We start from the raw sequence: 23,263 nt of genomic DNA, 5'->3' as shown, positions 1-23,263 counted from the left end.
ACTTATAAGATATTCTATTGTTTCACAGACCCGGACTCCAATAAAGATGTTTCCACAGACTTCTTGGGGGCCTATGGCACTAGTAATACACATACACTTAAGATGCGATTGAGATACACTGTACATCTGCACTGATTTGTGCAGTTTCCATCATAGGTTTATTACTTTTCACAAGCTATGTAAACAAAATGCATGCACTTTTTCAAATATATACTCTTTTCAATTCTAATTCCCATGTTTTTATTCCATTTCTGAACCGTACCGCTTTATTATCTTTCATATGTTTAAAATATACTTTGAATGGATATTTGAAGCGGCCCGTCCGCTATTTTTTTACCACTGCAGTTTCTATTTGTGGTTGGCGAACTTTGCGATGTGTGACTCTGCCTGTGTGTGCTATGTTCAATACTTCCAGGGAGGCTACTTTCCAGTTTTAAACTATTATGACAGAAATGCTTCTTGGATGCATGAAGTGACTCTACCAAAATTATTACTTGTTTGAGCAGCGAAACACATAAAAGCGATTTAGGGGACGCATATTGCTACATTCACAGTTCATACAGAAATGAGGAAGGGGTGCATATTCAAGAAATCGATGGTGGGAAGATAAAAAACATATTCCTAAACTGATATAATACTGATGGACACCTGTAATATTCAGTACTTTGTGGATAAGGATGTGGTACTATGAATGTAATAGGAAAACAGAGGTCTTTGTGAAAGTACATTCAACACAAAAAATTAAGCTTTTGTATAAGGAAAAAACAGGTTTTTTACAATAACAGTGTTACAAATAATGTCGAAGGGATGAAATTTTCTTTCTAACACACCAGGTTTGCTTAAACATGTAAAAATTTAACTCCACGTCATTTCAGCTCGGGATGGACGCCATATTTCTCATTGATAAAAAATGTAAACAAAAAAATCAGAGTGGGATTAGCATTGCAAGGGCATAACATGACATTCTACACAATGAATACCTTAGAACAGATATCTAAGATGCTACACGGGTCAGGCGGGTTAAATGCATAATGTGGATCACTTGAAATTCATCTTGAAAAGGTGGTTAATTTTAGTTTACTTACATGGTTTTTAATTTTCCCACGACTTCTCGGCGATTCACTGCAAAAAGTATTACTGCGCCGGACGAAAGGTAACTCTAATAAACAACGGGAGACAACTTAGGTGTCAGCACGTGTATGATTTTTAAAAAAACATGTCGATGATTATAATTTCTTATCAAATAATGAATCCTATTCAGATATTCGTCTTTAATATCAGAAAATTATTAATTTCTGTGGACATTTATCAAAAAATATTACTTACAGTGGACTACTTTGCGCATCAAACTGGTTTCCGCTTCAGTTGTGAGGCACTTCCGTTATACTTTTTGACAACAATAACAAAACACAAAATGAATCAATAAAGTCACTTATAAACCGACTGCTACTTTGATCAGTGTAAGTATAGTTGTTACAACATTATACTTGTTCATTACGTTATGAGATAAAGTTTATCTTGAACTGCATAATCCATTAATTACGTGTAGATGATATTGCATTTACAACTTATCTGACCCCGTTTTTTTACGTGAATGACAGCATTCTCGTGCAACTCGTGCAAACAGAGTTCGGAAAAGTATGGTAACTGTATATTCGTCCAGTTTTAATTTCAAAGTATGCGTCCCCTTAATGTCCATCATTGCCCTCTTGTTATTAAAAATATTATATATTATCTGCATTGTATTTTTCGGCGAACGCCGTCTAAGAACGAATTCGTTACCTATGCCACGTGACTTCAGTTTGCAAATCAAACTACTTGATAACGCATTATAGATAATTTATCAAAATGGAAGATTTATGCAACACTCTGCCTGATTGGACGAGAGTTTCAATTTCTTTCACTCTGTTGATTGTGCTACGCTGAGTGAAATGTAGACAAAGCGTTTATCCTAAACGACGCTGTTCACAGTTTTAAAGCTAACTTTGGCTCAGTATATTTAGCAAGAATATTGATATATCTCAAAATGATAAGTAAGTTTAATAAATATGATAAAAACCTGTTCAAATACCAACATATATCAAATTAAAGAAAGAGCTGAATACGGTCTGCGTATCACATGAATAAGAGTGTGATAAGAGTCTTTTATGTAGAGAAGTGCTTTTTAAAAGATTGTCCTTGTTACAATTGCCGTCTGTATATGAAAAGGTTTCTTGCTTTTGTGACTTATTCAGATTGCATATTAAAATGAGTACTTGTTTACTTTGATATATTTCTTATAAATTATTTAACTGATTTATTATATATGAATATTTTTCTTTAGTATGGTATGCAAATATTGAACTCAGTTGAAATCTGTTTTATTATGTATATGCTATATAATGACTGAATCTCATTACACTGAAACGAAGGTACGCTGCATACAGTTTATCTATGTGATTTAACTACGGTCAAACTTTGCTTATAAAACAGAAATATTGAAATAATTACAATTGTATATTTTGCTTGACCTTCACTTTTTTATAGGTGTGACGTCATTGTCCAAAGATTCATGAATAGCGAATATGCATTCGTTAAAGCGGGATCAGTTGGCCTATTTTAGAAATAAATAAAAATAATAAATAAAAAAATGCTTTAATTGATTTTTTCTCATGTATTCTAATCAAACTTGATTTGTAGCATCTTTATTAGGCCCGCAGCCAACTTTGTTCAGCTGGGACATTTGACCCCTTTAAGGGGCTGCTAGAGCTAAAACTAGAAATGCCTTTATACAGCGTCTCATGAACAGCTTGGTGGATCTTTGTCATACTTGGTCTGGAGCATCATTATAAGGTCCTCTTCCAAATTTATTTATACAGGAACTTGGGCCCTATTAGGGACCACTATAGCTAAAAGTAGATATGCCTTTCTTCGCATTAACCACTAAAATGTAATGGATTTTTATCAAACTCGATGTGTAACAATATCGTAAGGTCTCCTGCTATTTTGTTGGACCAATTTAGCTAAAAATATAAACACGTTTAATGACCTCTTCTCATGAACCGCTTCATGAATCTTCATCAAACTACTGCTGTAATTATTCGTCTAAGGATAAACGAAACAAAACTGCAACCCTACGAAACCTTTGCGAAAAATTAAAAGAGAACCATTCAAATTGTTAACGTGCGGTGTTTAGTTTTGCAATTTGAAAAATGTTAGATGAAAGATGAATGTTAGATGAAAAATTCATAAACTTCTTTCCTTATTACAATTCGCCGACCATCATTTTTAAAGATATTTCTTGTTATATCTAAATTCTTCCCATTTGGCCATTTCTGCGGGCACGTTTAAACAGTATCAAATTATATCGGAATGTGCAAAATTTCAAATTATTAACTTAATCCATCCACAGTTAGCCCTGAGATTATAGCGACGTCAGTATATTACACTATATCTTAGTATAGAAGGAAGTATATTAGATGCTTTTCTACTAAATCACTCAAGTGCATTTTCAATAAAGCTAGGTCGTTGGAATGTCATTAATCTAAAATTGGACACGTTCGTCGCTGTTTGAACCATATGATCATGGTGATATATAAACATTGGTCCAGAATTCTTGCAAATTGTAACTAGTTTTCAGGTATTCTTTCTAACCTTGTTTTAGTTTCACTTGGACACATGAATACGCCCTCTACTTCCCAGTTTAAACATACTTAAACTATTTTTATATAACTTGTATTTGAAAGAAGTAGAAGCTATTCATTTCTTTTTTGATTGATGTTCTGTTTCCAATAAACGTCATTGACCCTCATCTTGGCAGTTGAGGAAACAAAATACAGTGTAGTATCAGCCCTTATTCTTGTCTTCATAATTAGAGATAATATTATCTGAAATTTGAATCTTTGTAAAGAACGGCTGTTTCAAAAATATAAAAGTGCTACAATGCAATCTGCGTTTTAATATAGAAATGTAACTTCTTCGTAAGGTATATAGTGTCAGCTTTGCAGAGCCTACCATTAATAAAATAAGAACAACAAAGAAACGTGAGCGTAAATATTTCAATACTTGATATAGTTTTCAGTTTTGAAATACGCGATCAATATATTGTTATTAATTATATAACTGCGTAGGTTTAAAGTAAGAAATAGACACAAACCCGTCGATGTTTTTATCAGTGTGTGCGAGTTTAAAGCAAAGTTTAAAGTTTATATTTATATAACAGTGAGGGGATCAATTTGAAACTGATCGATATCACATGAATAAGATTGTGATATAATCTATTCAAATTGTCGAGTTTACGTTAAAAAAATCTATAAGAAGATCCTTGGCGAGCATTGAAATCATTCCGTCATTTCAGTAACGTAAGACAAAGTAACAATTACTAGGGTAATTATGTTGTTCTTAAGCTTATATCAGCATCGAACAAAGCAACTTATTTCTTGTACTTCGGTTAGATTTCATTTAAATTGATAAGAAATCGCTTTTTCCAAAATAGTCATACCATAAACGCACTGCTATAGACATAAATATTAAAATAACTGTATTTTCAACATTTATGTTCCTATTAACATTTTTGTATAATTAGTGAAACTAGTTCGACCAGCTCACTAAAGATGGGATAATTGCGATCATTTGGTTCAAAGTACATTGAAAAGAGTCCCTAATATATATATATTTTTTATTTTAGCACATTTTATTTGCGCATTTTATTATACCCATACAGCTAAAAAATTCTACAGTCATTTTAAACATAAAATAAAAGAGGTAGATTCAACACTTTGTCCTCCTGCCTTATTCTGCACGATAGATCGTTGTTTCGTACATTCGGCGTATATGAAGTTTTATAAGTTGACTAGTATTGCGAAATAATGTGTTTGTGGTTGAAACATCGTAAACCTTCATACAAGCGATATTTTGAATCCATTTACAACATTTCATGTGTATAAGCTCCGAATAAAGTCAAAGATCCAAGAGTCTTCAAGAGTGTTAGGGGCAGTTTTACTTCCCACTAGTTAAATCTGTAACTGCTTATACCTCTAATACCCCCAAATTAAAACAACTATGGTGGATATATTGAAATCCACCAGTGAAGTGTTAACATGGTGCCGTCATAACAATGTGATGTCGTACACAATTTAAGACCAAAATTATGTCATATCCACTTCTCTCTTCTTTGTAACATCATTACATCAGATAAACATTTCAGTAAATATTCAGCTTTGCAGAGTGGTAAAAGATAGATTGTAAATACACCCCTTCGCTGCCTACAAGACGGTATACCCGTCCCACTTCCATTTCAGCGTATTTGCCTACAAGACGTGTTTATCCGTCTTAGGATTTCCCGACATTCCAACCTATAAACAATGCAAATGACGTCACATGAATTTATCCCAGAGCAACCAGTCATATTAAAAGAATGTTTTCCATCAGTGTTTGCTGTTCTATTTTTAGCATACTTTACACAGGAAATCCCATAACGACCTAAGCAACCTGGTAAATTTCCACATTTCAAAATGGTGGACAGCGATTCAACTGCAGGGCAAAGTAGACAAAACAACTGCAATATTCCCTCTAAACACCGAAGATTCGATAAGGAAATTAGGTCCTTCATATGTAGATTTACAAGCCAAGCAGATTCTTCAAAGATTTATTGCTGTTTACGGTGATTCTTCCCTATCTAGTCCCTTCGCTGTCTGCATGTATGACTGGTATACCCGTCTCACATCTACGTCAGCGTATTTAACAATACTTTTTGAGAATAAATCTGTGCATTTTTCATTTTTTATTTCTAAAAATTATAGGTTTGTATACTTCCTGCGAACAATAAAGCCTCTATACTATTCTGTCATAACTAACGTGATTTCGAGGAAAGTTCCATGGCAAATACAGTGTTAATAACGTAATCGGGTGTTCGGCAGCGAAAGGGTTAAAAAGTGTAAAGTACGCGATAGATATTTATCATATTTCAGACAAGTTATTCTTTCTTGCTGTTTGACATTATAGGTCGATATTGTGTCGTACGTGATACTTAATTTGTTATATTCAGTTGATCAAAATGTACGTAATCTAGACCTTACCAAAATGTAAAACAGTATTCCATCAATCAATAGTTTAAAATTCATTGTAATTTTACCCAGTATGTTATTGTATTCAGTGACTTATAAGGAAAACACATCATGTCACAGTGCAGTGCACAAAATAGGATCCATTTTAGCAGATGTGGATTATTCAAACAATCCTATATTAATGTTTTGTCCGAAATTTATAATTTATTATGTTCAACATACTTCATCTGAAATCAAATGTCCCAGGGTAAATCATACCTCTTAAAACAGAAAGAGTGTGTTTGAAAATGTCTCTGATAAATATTGAAATATACGTGCGCGGACACATGTTTATATGTGCAATCCGATCAAATATATAGGTCTACGTATAATTTCACAAGTGCGCTTGTGATTACAACCCAGCGTGCACAACAACGTTGAAACAACGTCAGACTTCAATGTTGAAACAACGTTGAAATATAGTTGGATTTGAAAGGTGAAATGACGTTGAAATTTCAACGTTGAAATCCTGACGGTTGGTTGTTGAAATATGGTTGAAATCCCGACGGTTTTTCAACGTATCTTAAAAGACATTTTTGTGATGCATTATAATGATGTCTTTATGACAAGAAAGAATAAGTCATTAATGTCTGTAATAAATGTGAATTCCAACCATAATCCAACGAATTAGGCATTGTTTTTTTTTTTGTTTGTTTGTTTTTTTTTTTCATTTATTTAGCACTTGTAATCAGCATGTATATTTTCTGATCTTTATTTCATAGATCTGTGATCGTCTTTTATCTAAATAACAAAGTAAGTCCATTAATAGCTTAGTTCTCAAAATCTTCATCACGGCAAAACAACTGGACCTGGTATCACCTGAAAATTTGTATAAAAGGATTTGAGTGTTTTACAATTATCATTTAAAATTTTCATGTAAATTAAATAAAATGCAAAAACAGTGATGATGAATAACGTGCTGATAAAACAATTAATGGATGCATTTAAAATATTATCAACATTTTCTGATTAAGCTATATCCCCTCCAAGTTTTTAAGTATGAGTCGATTTTAAAGAAAATGCAGATTAAAAAAAAACTAATGATATTAAAGTACATACACGTCAGTCTTTTAAACATAATATTATTGATGAATATAATTACTAAGTTATAATAAGTTTAAAGTATTGTACTCACTTCCTCTGCACTATTCTTTTGTACATGATGTATAACCTCTATCAGACTAACTGAATTAATGTGTAAACTAATACCACGATACAGGCGTGACTAACAGATAACATGTGTAGAGAGAGATGGACCTTTGGTTACCATGGTTACAAACGTGTTATAAATTTTCCCAACAGATCCCAGTATAATCATCCCGAATATTTTAAAATGTATGAATATTATTATTAAAAGTAATTAAACCATTTCGAAAAGAGCTTGACAACACACAAATTACAATAACAAAGAGGAACATTTTTCGGGAAGTGCAAAAATATCATCTACAAGTTTTAGTCCATTTTCATGAATTTTGGAACGCTAATAAATACATTGTATTTTGAAAATACAATAAAAAATCTGTCAGTTCTATAATGAATTAAGGAAATTATCAAACTTTTGAACCAGCATATCTATCTAATATCATATTTTTCCCCAACAGTTTAGATACATGTTCATTTTGTCGCGGAAAAATTAAGGTAGATTTCTTATACTACATAGGTATTTGTAGATGCTATTTGAATTTTTTTTTTGTTTCAACTAAAAGAATCGGCAAGACGATGCATATATATATATATATATATATATATATATATATATATATATATATATATATATATATATATATATATATATATATATATATATATATATATATATATAGTTTATATCTCTGACACTGGTCATGCAGATATCAACGTCGTAATTTCGATCATTATTTCAACGTTGAAAGATCATCCTTATTTCAACGTTGAAGCAACGTTGATTTTCGACAGCATCTCTTCGTTGAGAGTCTGACGTTGAATCAACGTTGGATCAACGTTGTTTTATGACCTGACCATATTTCAACCATATTTCAACGTTGAAATGACGTCGTGTGCCCACTGGGCAAGTGTTTGTATACATATGCGTGCACTTCAATACTTGCATATACACACATATTTTTGTTTGAAATGTCTGCGCACCCGGTATAGATCTCCGATCCAAAGTGTAAAACATATTATTCTATCCGCCAAAGAACGCTAACCTTTTTTCATTTCTTATATGAGCATATCTTGTAAATGACAATATCCTAACTACTTGATTGTTTGAGATAAGAAATTGCTATAATCTGTTTCAACGTTTACCTCTGAGAACACGTCAAAAAAGATGTTTTGTTGATTTTTATGCAACATTTGTCGAAAACATTCCCTCTAATAATTTTGAAAACACCATACTTTGGTAATACGCTAACTATAAAATCTTAAAATGCCTACACAGACTCCACCTAGACGCCTAACAGAAAATGTACTACTACTAAATCGTTCAATTATTACTGAAAATATCTTTTCGAACAGCGCAAAATATGGTTGTTCTGATATTCATAGACATGTTCAAACACATGCTTTTTGTTTAAGAAAAACTAGAATTCCTTTTAGATGTAGTTTCAGAAATATTACAACTCATGAACATTTATCTACAGCTTTACGTAGAAAAAGATGTGATAATTTGAATAGTTAGCCGTTTTTGAAACAAATAGCATTTTGTACACTATGACATCATTTTGTTCATGTAAGGTCTTTACCAAATACGGCATTTTGTTTCAAAATGTAAATGATTGAAAAAAATAATAACAGTTTTTGAAGGAGACTGATTTTTCTTTTTTCAGATGACAGACCTGTGTGAGGAAATATAAAACAAAAATGGAAGTGTCTGGCCGAAAGCCTGAAAAGCCATTCACGGACACTGTAGGGAAGTCGTCTGCAGAAGACGGTGAAGCCTTCTGCCAACCATGTAGCAGTGACGGCGACTGGATGATTGCTGTTGGATACTGTGAAAATTGTAACGAATACATGTGTTCTGCGTGTTTGAAGGTTCATCGTAAACAAGCGATATCCAGAAATCATGATATTCTGGAAGGAGAGAACATGCCAAAGGAAAAAGGGTTATCCGTAACACTAAATGCTTGTTCTGAATTGTGCACCAAACACGCAAATGAGATAGTAAAATTCTATTGCTCAGCACATGATGTAGTTGGATGCGGAGACTGTATGGTGCTAGATCATAAAGCATGTACAGTGGATCGTATACAAGATATATCAACACGCTATTTCAATGGCACTGAACATCAAGAACTCCAACAGAAGGTAGACCAGTTCCTGAAGAACATAGAAAGAATAAACAAAGACTTAAAGACAAGTGGGGAAACAATGCAACAAGCATACAAGAAAGCAGAAAATGATATAAAAGCGTTTAAGAAAGAAATTACTGATTATCTAGATAAGGCAGAGACGGACATGATGGCGAAATTGAACAAAAGGAAACTGGGTGCCGAAAAGTTGATATCGGATCTACAAAGGCATGAAAATACCATGAAAGATGATATCCAAGAATTGCATGAGAAACTGCAACTACAGTTAAATCAAGCGAACAAATTATTTGCAGCTGCGAAAGAAATGAAGAAAAGAATTACGCGCATAGGTGACAGCATAAAGCAGTTGCAACAAGACTGCCAGTTCAACCAGTATGAGTTTGTTCGTTCTAAACACGTCAAAGAAATGTTTGCATCAAAGTTTAAGCTAGGTGAGCTACTGGTAAAAAGAGCAATGGATAAGATAAATATTGCAGAAATGGAACCGATTTTCAGTGGCGAAATTATAATAAAAACACCAGATGATACTTCAGATTGTTTCATTCATGCTTGTGCTCTTATTGCATCCAGCCGGATAATATTAGCAGATGAAGTCAACAAATGTTTGAAAATTGTTGATACTGAAAACAGAAAAGTATCAACAAAGTACAAGCTTAAAAGTGGCCCGACTGGAGTAGCAGTTGTTGCTCGTGGTCGCATTGCAATTACACTTCCTAACGAAAAGAAAATACAGTTTCTGACAATCACAAAGGATGACATAATTACTGAAAGCTACGCTATAGAGGTGAAGGACAAGTGTAGAAAAATTGCTTGCCAGGAAGATAAGATAATAGTTGCATACCGTCAACATATAGTAATTCTGAGCATGGATGGACAAGAGATAAATTCTACATTTACCGGTTCAAATCAGAAATGGATAAACCCACACATTGCAACGGACTCTAAGGCTGTTTATGTTGCTTATTGTTTCAATGAACTCTGTAACGTTTCCAAATTTGATTTTGATGGAAAACTTATTGGAACATACACGGACAAGGATCTTGTAGACGCAAGAGGACTCAGTGTAACAAGAGATGGTTTAGTGTTTGTGTGTAATTGGGAAGATGCAGGAAGTGTTCATGTTATATCTCCAGAGTGCAAAAAGATCAAAGAAGTATTGAAGCATAATGAACGTGTTAGTCGTCCATGGTGTGTTTCCCTCTGCGATGAAACTTACAAACTTTTTCTTTGCAACGCTGTAATTGGAACTAATATTGATCCAAAACTTAAGAATGACTTGAAAGTTTTCAATTATAATAGAAGCAAATTCAATTAATTTACCGGTTCAGATATGAATTGAATGGTGCTTTTAAACAAACGCTTATATTTTGGTTTTAACGTAAGCAAACTAAAAACGAAACAATTTGATCAGTGACATATTCACTTTATAAACTTTCTGGTTATATATAATAGTGCTACATATTTAGCGTGTTTCTATTTTTAGAAAATCTCAATTATCGTGCTTAGTGTGATTGACAAGATTAGCAAAACAGAAGGTTCACATTTGCCCGACAATTGCCATAAAACTCAAAGTCTACTGAAGTAAATTCCAAAGTTTCTTTCATCAAAAAGTATAATTGTTTTATAAAATACATGCAATAATTTACAATTTATTCATTATTGATGAAAATATTTGATGTAAGTAAATACATTTAACGGGTATGGAAAATACTTTATACAAACTTAATAATTTAGGCGCAGTTGTCGGCCACATCAAAATGACTATAAATTCTATGAAAGAAGCTAGATGTATGGTCAAAATATTTTTGTGGTCTGTCCCTGTGTTCACTACTAAGACATCCTTATGTCACCTAAATATTCCATTTTACAAAAAAAATCTAAATTCAGAATCGTGGATAAACATTCTGGTAGCAAACAATGTATAATGTTTTCAATTATTATTAATCTAAAAAGTTTCTAATTAGTGTAGGACATATAAAACTAAGGTAAACTTTGTTCTTTTTTCAAAAGCAAACGCGGTTGACATGTTCATCGAAGCTCGTCATCTAGATTCTTTGTCATGCAAGAAAGTTGTTCTCTATTTGTTGAGAAAATAATTGTCATAAATATAATACATAAAAGATAGGCGCAATCTGCTTCCATGATATTGTACTTATAGTCCCCCGGCTACTAGGTGAAATAAATCATCCCCTCCCGCTAGGGATTTTAGTAGACTATCATATAATTGCTATATGATTAGTTTGGCACGTAAATTTGCTTGTTTGCCATTTTTTAAATGAGATTAAAGAAGTCGTGCTCAGTTTTAGGCAACTACCCCTAATTCATTTAAAATGAAAAGAAATGGGGGCACACTTAAGTTTTCAGACACTGCGTTTTTGATAATGAATTTAATTTTCGTTTAAATACATCAATTGATAGCATATGCATTTAGTTACTAATTGGTAACGTCATTGACGTTCAAATTTACTCGACAACGCCAAAATGCCGTCATTATGCCGTCAGGCACGCGAAAACGCATAGAATGAGCAGAAAATGGATTTTATTGAGATTTTACGAAAATGGTATAACAAAATATTTATTTGTAACAGTTAAGTTTGTTTTGTTTTCATGTTTTTTTTTCATTTTTCTGAAATATCTAAGAACAAAATCTAATATTTCTACTTGTTTTGAAGCTATGATTAGCTAGATATCAAACATGTTTAACATCGGTAGCGGAGTACTTTCCACCTGTCATTCAACTAAGGGTTTATTTTATGACATTGGTATAATTATCGAGAAAAACATGGCAGAAAATGATGCTATACATGTTTAAAATGAGCTCCAAAGTCAGGAGAATGTTGAATATAGTATTGCAATTCTTTTAATACAATATTAACTCAGTGACTTCTGGTCTCCCTTCTAGTTTGAGCAGCAGATTTTTCTAAAATTTAATGAACAACAAGGCTGTAGCTATCTCTTCTTCTGTATTAATGCTATCTTTGCACAGCTTTTATCCATATATTCCTTTATCACATGTTTGACGTCGTCGGAGTGGATTAAAGCCATTTCATAATAATAATTTTGGTATTACACGTAAAGAGAGAAGAAATTTTGATTTTTCAACAGGAAAAGCTAACATGTGATTAAACGAATCTTCTCATATGAATATCAATGTTTAAGTCATCACAATGATATTATGTTAACGTCACGTCGACGTGATGTCGAGCGTCATGTACTCATCGAGAAATAGCGCTTTCAATTTGATCTAATATTTTACTTAAATGCACACTTAAAACGAAATGTCGAAGAGCGCAACTGTCTTGATCAATTTATACCCACACGCAGTCGGTTATGGAAAACAGGAAGTGACTACTCGGTGTTACATGTTAAGTAATCCAAAATGCAGTTCCATGCTATGGATGAAATCTAATATAATGAGTCATATGAGGAGGTGACAGTTATATTTTTGCCCAGTTTTGAGAAAAGATCTAGACCATTTTCATTGAGAATTTCCTGGAATCAGTTCGATTCTTTGAGAAAATGTCTACAGACGGTATCTTACCAGTGATGCCACAAAGACCCTTATCAACAGCCTGGTTACTTCACGGTTAGACTACTGTAATGTCTTGTTAAGTGGTATTCCAAACAGCACACTTAACAAGTTGCAACATGTCCAGAACACGGCAGCTCGCGTCATCACCAAGACGCCCCGTCGCAATCATATAACACCGGTTCTGAAGGAGCTCCATTGGTTGCCAGTAAAATACAGCGTGCAGTACAAGGTTCTGACCCACACCTCCACACAATTAGTCCCCTGACTATATTAGGGATATGATAGAAGTGTATAAACCGGTCAGAAACCTAAGATCACAAGACACGCTGTCACTGGTTATGCCAAAAAATAAAACCATGATGTATGGCAATCGCAGCTTTTCGTGCACTGCTCCAAATCTTTGGAACTCCCTTCCCGTCAAGATCAGGGAAGCTGACACGCTAGCTGCTTTCAAAAGCCTGCTAAAACCCACTTCTTTGTACAATATTTTGTTAACAGACCGATACATTGATGTTTTTTTTTTCTTTTTCATAAAACTGCGTAGAACAGTATTTTATCCTAGGGTAACTTAAATACTTTTAAATATGTATGTATGTTTATCTTGTTTAATCTATACGTTTTACATTTATGAGTTTTGTTAATGTGTAATGCATTATTTTTGTATGCGTATTTGTTAGTATTTTTGCAATTTTTCTGTGAAGCACTTTTGAACGTGTATATGTGCATGAAAAGAGTGCCCTATAAATGTGGTATAATAATAATTATAATACATACATACGCGTAATTGCTAAACGGCTATTTCTATGGGGGCATTTATAGAGGGTGATGTTTCTCAGAACATATCATTTTACTTATATGTAACATAACATGTCAATATTTTTCATTTTTTGATAAGAAGACATGTCATACTAAATGACCATATATGGTTTTCATATCATTGAAATGCTCTAAAGTGCTGAAAATTAGGCCTGAATATTTTATTATTTATATAAAATAAAAAAGGAACTGAACTGGTAGAATGTAACCTTATTAGCTGTGTAGAATAATTCGCAATTTCTTTACCCTTATGAAATTATTCCGCAAGACCTATTACCATTTCCGGTCCTGACATGTATAAACAAAGGAGCGTGACGACATTCCATTTGGCGACTTACATACGCCAAGAAACAGTTCCTCTAATATTTCATTACAATTTTACGATAAAAGACATATTAGAATCGAAATAATATCATAGCAAAACCATTTATACACTCGGGTGGTAATACGTCGTACGAAATACACCCGGCGTATAATCGCCCAGCGTGTATAAATAGTGTTAAAACACGGTTTTGCTATAATTCAATATATATCAATTATTACATTTTTGCCTTTCCACGTTAAATTTATTAAACTCGTTTAATACATTTAAGATGAAAAGACAATGGTATCATCCTTTCTTACTTTTTATGATTAGTTAATTATATCTATATAGCCCACTTTTCATGAGTGAATAAACGTTTGCAAAAGATTGTCTTTATTTTGCAAAATCTTCAAAAAAATGTTGTCAAGATGTTCAGTAGTCGGATAGTTCCAATCTTCCTAGGAGACGGTATGCTCGATTGTTTCCCAGAAAATACTTGTGTCAATTTTATTCATGTATCGGATTCAAGTTACAACCAAATCGTCTTAAGTGTTTTACCCGTCCATATTTATCAATCTCTTCCGTCTGAAACTTAAGACATAGACTTCAGAATGCTAAATTTTCTGTTTGCTCTTTCATTATTAAATTAGAACATATTGTAAGGAAACTTTGCAAGAATGTGCATTCTGCAGCTTGGTGTAAATTTGCTAGAAACAAAGTTATTGCAAATTGAGTACAGTGCTTTAGGGTATAGCGGATAGTTAACTATTTTTTCCTGCATCCAGATTCAAAGAAATGAAATTTAGTACATTTTTTCTGTATATCAGACAGAAAACAGCCTTATTTTTCAAAACATTCAGCTTTTAATAGAAATTCGTGTGTATTTTTACTCCTTGCCATTGTTTACATATGCGCTGATTTAGGGTGTACAGGATAACTTTGGTCATTTTTTACATTGTTAATTTAAAATCCACGTCTAAACAAACTTCCCAAGATTTTTTATGCCCCCGAAGGGAGGCATATAGTTTTTGAACCGTCTGTCGGTCTGTCGGTCTGTCAGTCTGTCTGTCAGTCTGTCGGTCTGTCAGTCTGTCCGCAATTTTCGTGTCCGGTCCATATCTTTGTCATCGATGGATGGATTTTCAAATAACTTGGCATGAATGTGTACCACAGTAAGATGACGTGTCGCGCGCAAGACCCAGGCCCGTAGCTCAAAGGTCAAGGTCACACTTAGACATTAAAGGATAGTGCATTGATGGGCGTGTCCGGTCCATATCTTTGTCATCGATGGATGGATTTTCAAATAACTTGGCATGAATGTGTACCACAGTAAGACGACGTGTCGCACGCAAGACCCAGGTCCGTAGCTCCAAGGTCAAGGTCACACTTAGACATTAAAGGTCATTTTTCATGATAGTGCATTGATGGCGTGTCCGGTCCATATCATTGTCATTCATGCATGGATTTTAAAATAACTACGCATGAATGTGTAACACAGTAAGACGACGTGTCGCGCGCAAGACCCAGCTCCGTAGGTCAAAGGTCCTAAACTCTAACATCGGCCATAACTATTCATTCAAAGTGCCATCGGGGGCATGTGTCATCCTACGGAGACAGCTCTTGTTTACTATAAATCAGAATAATAATGTATTCCCTTTTCAAAAACATTCAGCTTTTTAAATTTCTATCAAATACTTTTCATTCACTGACGTTCTTTACATACACACCGATTTAGTCAGTAGCGGATAGTTTCAATTTTCATACAATGACATGTGAAAAATAACACAACAAGCAAATATTTAAAATGTATGTCAGAAAGTCTGTCTACATGCCAGTAAAATAAAGATATGAAAATTTATATAATAATTCAAGTCTGAATATAAAATTTATTGTCCTATCCTCTATACTCTAAAATCCGATATGCCCTAAAGCACTGTATTTGTCATTCTCAGACTTTGACATAAAGACATTGAAACAAAGGTTCATCTAAGAATATGGACATTAAATCGTCATAATAAAAATAGTATATTAGTAGTTGATTGAGTTGTAGAAAACTGGCATTTATTTTATCACAAATGAGAGAAAAAAATATTGTCTGAAATTTTATTTACCTAGTTTAATCTTTTTTACTGAGCATATTAGTTCTGGAAACTCTAATTATTAGTGAGATATCACTGCTGCAGTTTAGCAGATTATACTACATTTAATTTTCAAACATGCAATTCAATCAAATTTGAGTTATGAACAACACACACAAGAAACGGTTTTGGTCAAACAATCAAGTGTATGTAAATGATTGTAATAAAGAAAATATGATTACGAAATAAGTTTGTAAAACTGTTTCTCTGACTCAAAGTTCAATCAAAACAGAAACTAGAAATTTTTACCGAAAATTTGGGTGTTGTTTAGGACACACACTGGCCATTTTAGATTAAATTATCTGCAGCACTCGACATTATATGTCGCGCTCGAGATAATATGTAGTATGCTCGAGATGAGATGTTAAAATAATTTTATCTTGGGCTATGATGGTCCTAGGTCGGTATATGATAAATTTTTGAAAAAATTGCTTGTTAATAATTTCATTGTAACATACGAAATACAATATAATACATCCAAATATATGTTTTCTCTTTTCAATTTAGAACCTTTACAGACGGATCTACATTTATTTCGAATCGAAAAACTTTCCAATTTGATCACAGATACATAGGCAATGTTTCTAACACGTCCATTTGTTGATATAGCACAGGCAATGCGAAACATGTCAGTAGACAATGCATTCGCTAAGATTTACATAGAAATGTACAAAAACAGCATCCACAGTAGAATATATTGAAAAATGGCGAAATATATGCCGCCTCTGTTTTTAACTTATGTAGTCAGTGTGAGATTTAGTCTGAATTTAGATATAGAGGGTTGTGCTGAACATATTCAACGGAACCTATTTTGGAATGTTTTTTTTTTTTGGGTGGGGGGGGGTGTAGTTTGCATACTCTGGCCACTGGCGCCAGACCAGAAAGAAAATGCCTCTATACATGTTATACCCTACCCCTAGGTATTCTATAAGAACCATGGTCATGAACGGGAAAATATACTTACCCGTTTTAATCGTACATTTCTACATTTCTCAACTTAAACGCGCAGTTCGGTGAATGGGTACCTAGTATATTGAACAAGCGATAATTTATCTTCCATTGTCTCAATATTCCATATTGCTGAGATTATCAACATATTTTATGCTTTTGTCAACGTTACAGAAAAAACTTGCTTGACCTTCCCTAATGAACATCCGGTCTAGAGGTCACGGCAGTGTGCACTTGTTTGGCGAATTGTAAACAAACAAAAACAGAATTTTAAAAAATCACAATTTACACTAAAACTCGTAATGATGAATGAAATTCATCTTGTATATGATCTTTAATTTGAAATCGTACATTGGTCTGCATCTGTTCTGTTTATTTTATTCATTTTGCACATTTATGCTGCATTTTCACATTTTAGCGAACACGTGTAGTAAAATGACAATTGACATACATTTTCACAACAGCCAATCAGAATGGTTTTGTAATCTAGAACTGAACTTCACCAGGGAAGTTCAAGCAAGATTTTTTGTGTAAAGTTGAAATAACTATAAACTACGCGTTGTTTTTCTCAGATAAGATGTATTGAAGAAATGTGACCGGTACACAATGGAAGAAAAATTACCACTTGTTTGATATCCATAGTACACATTTACCGAACTGCGTGTTTTAGGTATGAAATGCGCGATTGAAACGGGTTAGTATATTTTCCCCTTCATGACCATGGTTCTAATAGAATACCTAGGGGGTTGGTATAACATGTACAGAGTCATTTTCTTTCTGTTCTGGTACCAGAGAATCTGGCTATGCAAAAGGTATGCCTAATCCACTGACTTAAAATTGACTGATTGTATCCAAAAAGCCAATTCAGAAAACATTAATCCCCCTCCCCCAAACTGGACAAAGTTTAAGCTTTGTAGAAACATTCTTTGCATACGAAAAGCACTTAGATGCAATCTAAGATTTGTCTCCACAAAAGCTATTCCTGCCTAACTAAATTGTTGATCGATAAACATTTTTCTATTTTAGTAAAGGTTAGGGTTAGGGAGCACTGACATTCACCAAAGCTACCCGTTTTGGTCTGCTTAACCCATTCCTAACTGAAGCTACTATGATAACACCGTTTTTTTTTCTATTTTTAGTAACAAAGCAAACCAAAACACGATTAAATCCATGACCTTTATGTAACCTTGCTTAATTAAAAGTTTGGTCGCAGTACCTTAATCCTTACAGAAGTTAGTAAGCAGAAACAACTTTCTATTTTCAGTGACTGCGACCTTGACATTGACCCCAGTGACAAGAACCATGCGGTACTTCAGTCTCAATGAAAGCTACATATAAACTGTACAATATCATGTAGCAAAAATGGACCAAAGGGTACAAATGGCTCTAAATATTGTCTCCTTGAGGCAATATGTCTGAAACTTGCAGAGCTAAAATTGTTTATAGCTGTTAACATTTCTTTCATGTTTTATTGAAATCCAACAAACCATTTATGCAGTATTTCTCCTGACGGACATGACAATCGAATAAAAACACTATGTATGAACCATATATATAATTACAAAGCGCCTTAGATATTGTCTTTTCAACGAATCTGATTGAAGCTTTAAGATGCCCTATTGCAAGTAATATTTATTTTAAGATTCATTGAAATCCTTCAAACAATGTCAAAGCTATGGCTTCGGACGGACGGACGAAATACAGACAGACGGACGAACAGATTCGGATGGACTATGGCAAAAATACATCTTTCTGTCTTATGAAGGCTTATAACCCTTACATGTATACGGCTGTGGTCGGTCGTTTTTTAATATTTAGACTATTCTCTTATGAAATAGCATAGCCCACCGTACTCTATAAGTTATAAGGATTTTTTGTCACGTTCAGTGCGCTCTGAATTACGCACACGTTTCGAGATTACCTCTACAAAGTGAGGTTTCCTGCATAGATATAGTTTACACCGAACACATAGGTGTGGTAGAAATGACCAATTTCGCCGTTTTAACGTACTTATTCAACACCTGTTCAGCACGTGTAATGGGGAAATCAGTTTTGACTCATGTGTACAACTGATCCAGTTTTTCAAAGCCGATTCTTAGATATATTTACAAATAAAATGTTAAAATGATCGCATTTACACCGCATTTCAGGCATGTTCACGTTTATAACATTGTTAATACTATAGATATCACATTTACTACCAGCTCATAAAACCTTCTCTGAGTGTTTTCATTACACGTTTTGGTCAACTTCGAAATTAGGTCATTAGTGAGCGACACAATGTCTTTATGACCCTCTTGTTTTATAATGTGCGTACATTGTAGTATGGTCTTTAAGGCATCTTACTGGGGAAATGGCGGCTGAAGATAGAAAGTTCAACTGGTTGCCTTCTTGTCTGGCGCCTGACATTAAAGGACAGTATTCAAGATAAATGTGTACTAGTCAAATGTTTCTTATAAGTTAAAACGGTAAGCCCTTTCAAAAAGATGCAAGTGCCTGCTGGCGGTAAGTGATTCTACCTTTGCGACCCATGCAGATCAATATGAGCCTGGTCTGTACTGTTCGTTATTCACTCAGTAAATTTTCAGTGAACACCCTGTCGAATAATAAATAGTACTGCACAAATTACTGTAAATGATAGACCAGTCCACTTTAGAAATTTAGCACGCTAAAGATTCAATAAACAAGTACTCTATAATTTTTCTGCAACATCTTTGGTTTGTTAACAAGTACAATTTTAAGTGATAGAAATAGTGTAAATTGTCTCAAAAAAGACAAAAAAAGCCTAATAAATTGGCTTATCAAGTGTATACAGCGGCATCACAAACACGTAAAAAGTGTGCCATATTCGGCTATTTGCAATATATTGTACATGATGAAAGAGTTTGTGAAATCGTTGAAAAACCAATATACCGTAAGTTAATCAAAGTACTGAAAGTACAGAAAGGCTGGCTACCACAAAACACTGAATGAAAACTGTGCAGGAAAGATGCTTGCAAAATCTTAGAAACTATGGGTTTTCAATATTAAACTAAAGCGAGCATAGGGTATTGTTGTGATGAAACATCTTGATTAACTTGTGCATCCAAGTTTAATTTCAATCGAGAAACCTAGTTTATCGGACGTAAACCTGGGTCTAAGAGAATAAACTATAGTTTAAGCCCGTTATACCGTGTGTTCGCTCGAAAATTTATGTTAGTATTCGATAATCCTAGTGTTTCGACAAGAATTTAACATTGGATAATTTGATTGCCGAGAACCATTGTTTACGGACGTGAACCTATTTTTACGACCATGAACCTGTTTCTCGAACAAAACTATGATTTTTTGGTCATTATCTTATTTTCACCAGCGTGAATCTATGTTTACGGTCGTAAACCTAAGTTCTCGATCGTTAACATATGTTCACGTTCGTAAGATATGGTTTACACTCGTGAACCCTGGTTTACTCCAGTAAACATAGGTTCACGCTCGTGAACTTAGATTCTAACATGACTCGGTTTAATTTCCAGTTAAACAAAGAAGGAAATCAACCGTTGTATATTCTGCGAGAAACAACGGTTGACGCACAAACCGGTAAGAGAGCATAATAACGTCAATGATGACGTCAAATTGCCACATGACGTCCGATACATAACTCCTCGGGTAAATAAAGTCCAGCATAATATTTCTTTAAATATGTCAATGAGCATGTCAGAATGAAAACAATCAAGGCCTTCTTGTGATTTATCGTCTAATTTTCCACGGTTCATCGTTAATATGCTTCAGTATTTAACCACTCGGGCTAACGCCCTCGTGGTTCAATTCCTACACATCTGAACTCTGAACCGTGGTAAATCAGACGATAAACCACTTGAAGACCTTGATTATTTCTTAAATAACGGCCGAAATTCAAAGTTCAATTAAAAAAACCTAGTTGAAACCTGGTTTCACGGGGGTGTTTTCGCTCGAAAATATGGATAAGTATTAGAAAAACCTGGTTTTACGTTCGAAAACCCTTGTTTATCTGTAATTGTTAATTCTAGTGTTTTTACCGTAAACCTGGGTTCACGTTATTATTGGACAATTGGCGTGCCATATTCGTTTACCGGTATATGTTTCTAAGAAGCGATAATAAACATTGAGGGACATAATATCAGATAAAATATAAAGGTAACAAGCACAACATCCATATTTCGATATGCAATCCCCCCACACACATCATGTGTGAATGTATGAACATTGATCAGATGGGGCGATTTTCTTGTTGGTATGAGGGAACTTTTGAGCTCGAACTCCACTGTAAACCGGACTGTTAATGATGTTCCTTCCCTAATACGATGGTTAGGAAAATTGAAGTACCCGTAGTAATGTACTCCTTTTATGGAGAGTATTCAGTTCCTACCATGAGATTACTTTAACTAATTTTCAGTAGGGCGTAGGTTCGAGCCCCACTAGGACCAAACTTTGTCCATTATATTCCTTTTTTTCGAGTAAGATAAACTGTTGTTTTTTTTTTTAAAGACTTATCATTGATCTGTCATACAAAAGCGGAAATGTTTTATTTGATTAGACATTTCTTGCTGTTTCAAATTAATTTTACCTGAAGGGTGAATGTTTAGACATCTTTGAAAATACTTAGTAACGTTTGTAAAAGTTCTTGATTTTGCATTTATTCTTTAGTTTACAAAATTTGGAATAAATGAAGGTAGGTAGGTTTTACTTCTGCCCTATGGTTCTTCATGACTGCATAGAGCAAGACCATACTTTTCAATGAGTTGGAGCTTAATTTCTGTCCGATTAAATCCTTTTACTCGAGGTTCCCCAGAAAAATTGTTATCGACAATTTTAATTTGTGTTTTATAATTGTTACGCCATATTTTGAGGTTTCAGAACCTGAAAAAAGTTGAAAACGTGTGTTTAAACAAAACTCGCTTACATCTAAAACCCCACCCTTAAAGCAAATTGGTGACAAAGCGCTTTTTACATTATATCTTTCAGTATTCGTCAAAAGGTTTAAAACGAATTTACCAGTATAAAAATCGCCTAAAAGAAAAAATAAACAGGTATAATGTGGTAATTTGTTTCTTCTCACGTTACTGTGGCTATTCCACGCAGCGATTACGTCCCTTAGTAGCTATAGCAAATGATCTGGAAGAACTGATTCTTAAAACTTAAGCCCTAAATATAAGACCTGACATAACTCATATCACTATGAGTTCATTTTAACTGATATTACATATTTCTTATTTTCCACGTTATGTCAGGTCGTTGAATAATGCGCAGTATAATTCATCACGGAACTAGCATTTGTTTCCTTAGCTGCTTACAGACCGAGGTCATAATCTATAACGAAGCGGTCAACGTTGAGTTACGAAAAAGTTCTATTCATACGGACATTTCATTCATAGAGGCGAATTAATTTACTATCATTATGTAATATTTTCTAATGTTATCTTTCAAGTATTTACCGTTAGAAAAATAAAACATTATTATAACATATTTGAGCAAATAGGTCTATTGAAACAGGTCAGTTTAACAATTTTTATACAACTCTATGGCAAAACTGATAAACGTGGCGGACAACTTAATTGCGCATGAAATTATTTTTGTGTTGTCAGTCTCAGCACCTGTTCAACATTGCAGAAACTCGATACATGGTTATAATAGTTTGGCGAATATCGCCAGCCTAAAAACCCATACTGTGCATACCTAGCATCTAATTTACACAGTATATGTGTCTACATATAGGGAGAACCCGCACGGTTTAATTTATTTTTTTTAATTGTAGTAAGCCGTAAGTGCAATCTGGTTAATCTACTGCTGTATCAATGTAACTACCAAAGGCTTTCACTAATAACACCCAAATTATAATCTTCATTTTATTACACTGAGAGGAAATAGAAATGCAGACCTGTTTTCAATTAAAGAAACTCAATAACAACATAATATGTCGGTTATATAAAAGTAGATAACGTGATACCCTTTCCCCTTGTTTGGTGTGACATCTGTTAACGGTAATTAAGAAGGTACTTTTCAGATTTTCCTGACCAACAGCTACATGATATGTACTGTTCTCATTTCAGAACATCAGGGGTTACTATATTTTTAATGATAACAACACAGTCATAATCTCTATATTCTTTTGAAAAAAGAATGTTATCATCCTACAT

At 33.8% G+C, this 23,263-nt stretch overlaps 1 protein-coding gene across 2 annotated transcripts; it reads left to right on the top strand.

Moving 5' to 3' along the window:
* Positions 1-3,458: 3,458 nt before the first annotated feature.
* On the top strand, positions 3,459-16,622 carry LOC123555979 (uncharacterized). Of its 2 annotated transcripts, none has more exons than XM_053547844.1 (2): positions 3,459-3,604; positions 8,891-16,622. In XM_053547844.1, the coding sequence occupies exon 2, from the start codon at positions 8,925-8,927 to the stop codon at positions 10,686-10,688; it is 1,764 nt and encodes a 587-aa protein (XP_053403819.1). In that variant the 5' UTR covers positions 3,459-3,604; positions 8,891-8,924; the 3' UTR covers positions 10,689-16,622. The 2 variants fall into 2 exon arrangements, with proteins under 2 accessions (XP_053403819.1, XP_053403818.1); XM_053547843.1 differs by having other exon boundaries at positions 3,461-3,619.
* Positions 16,623-23,263: the final 6,641 nt, after the last annotated feature.

Source organism: Mercenaria mercenaria, chromosome 7 (genome assembly GCF_021730395.1).
Source record: "Mercenaria mercenaria strain notata chromosome 7, MADL_Memer_1, whole genome shotgun sequence".
Lineage (NCBI taxonomy): Eukaryota > Metazoa > Mollusca > Bivalvia > Venerida > Veneridae > Mercenaria > Mercenaria mercenaria.
This window is presented reverse-complemented; position numbering and strand designations above follow the sequence as displayed.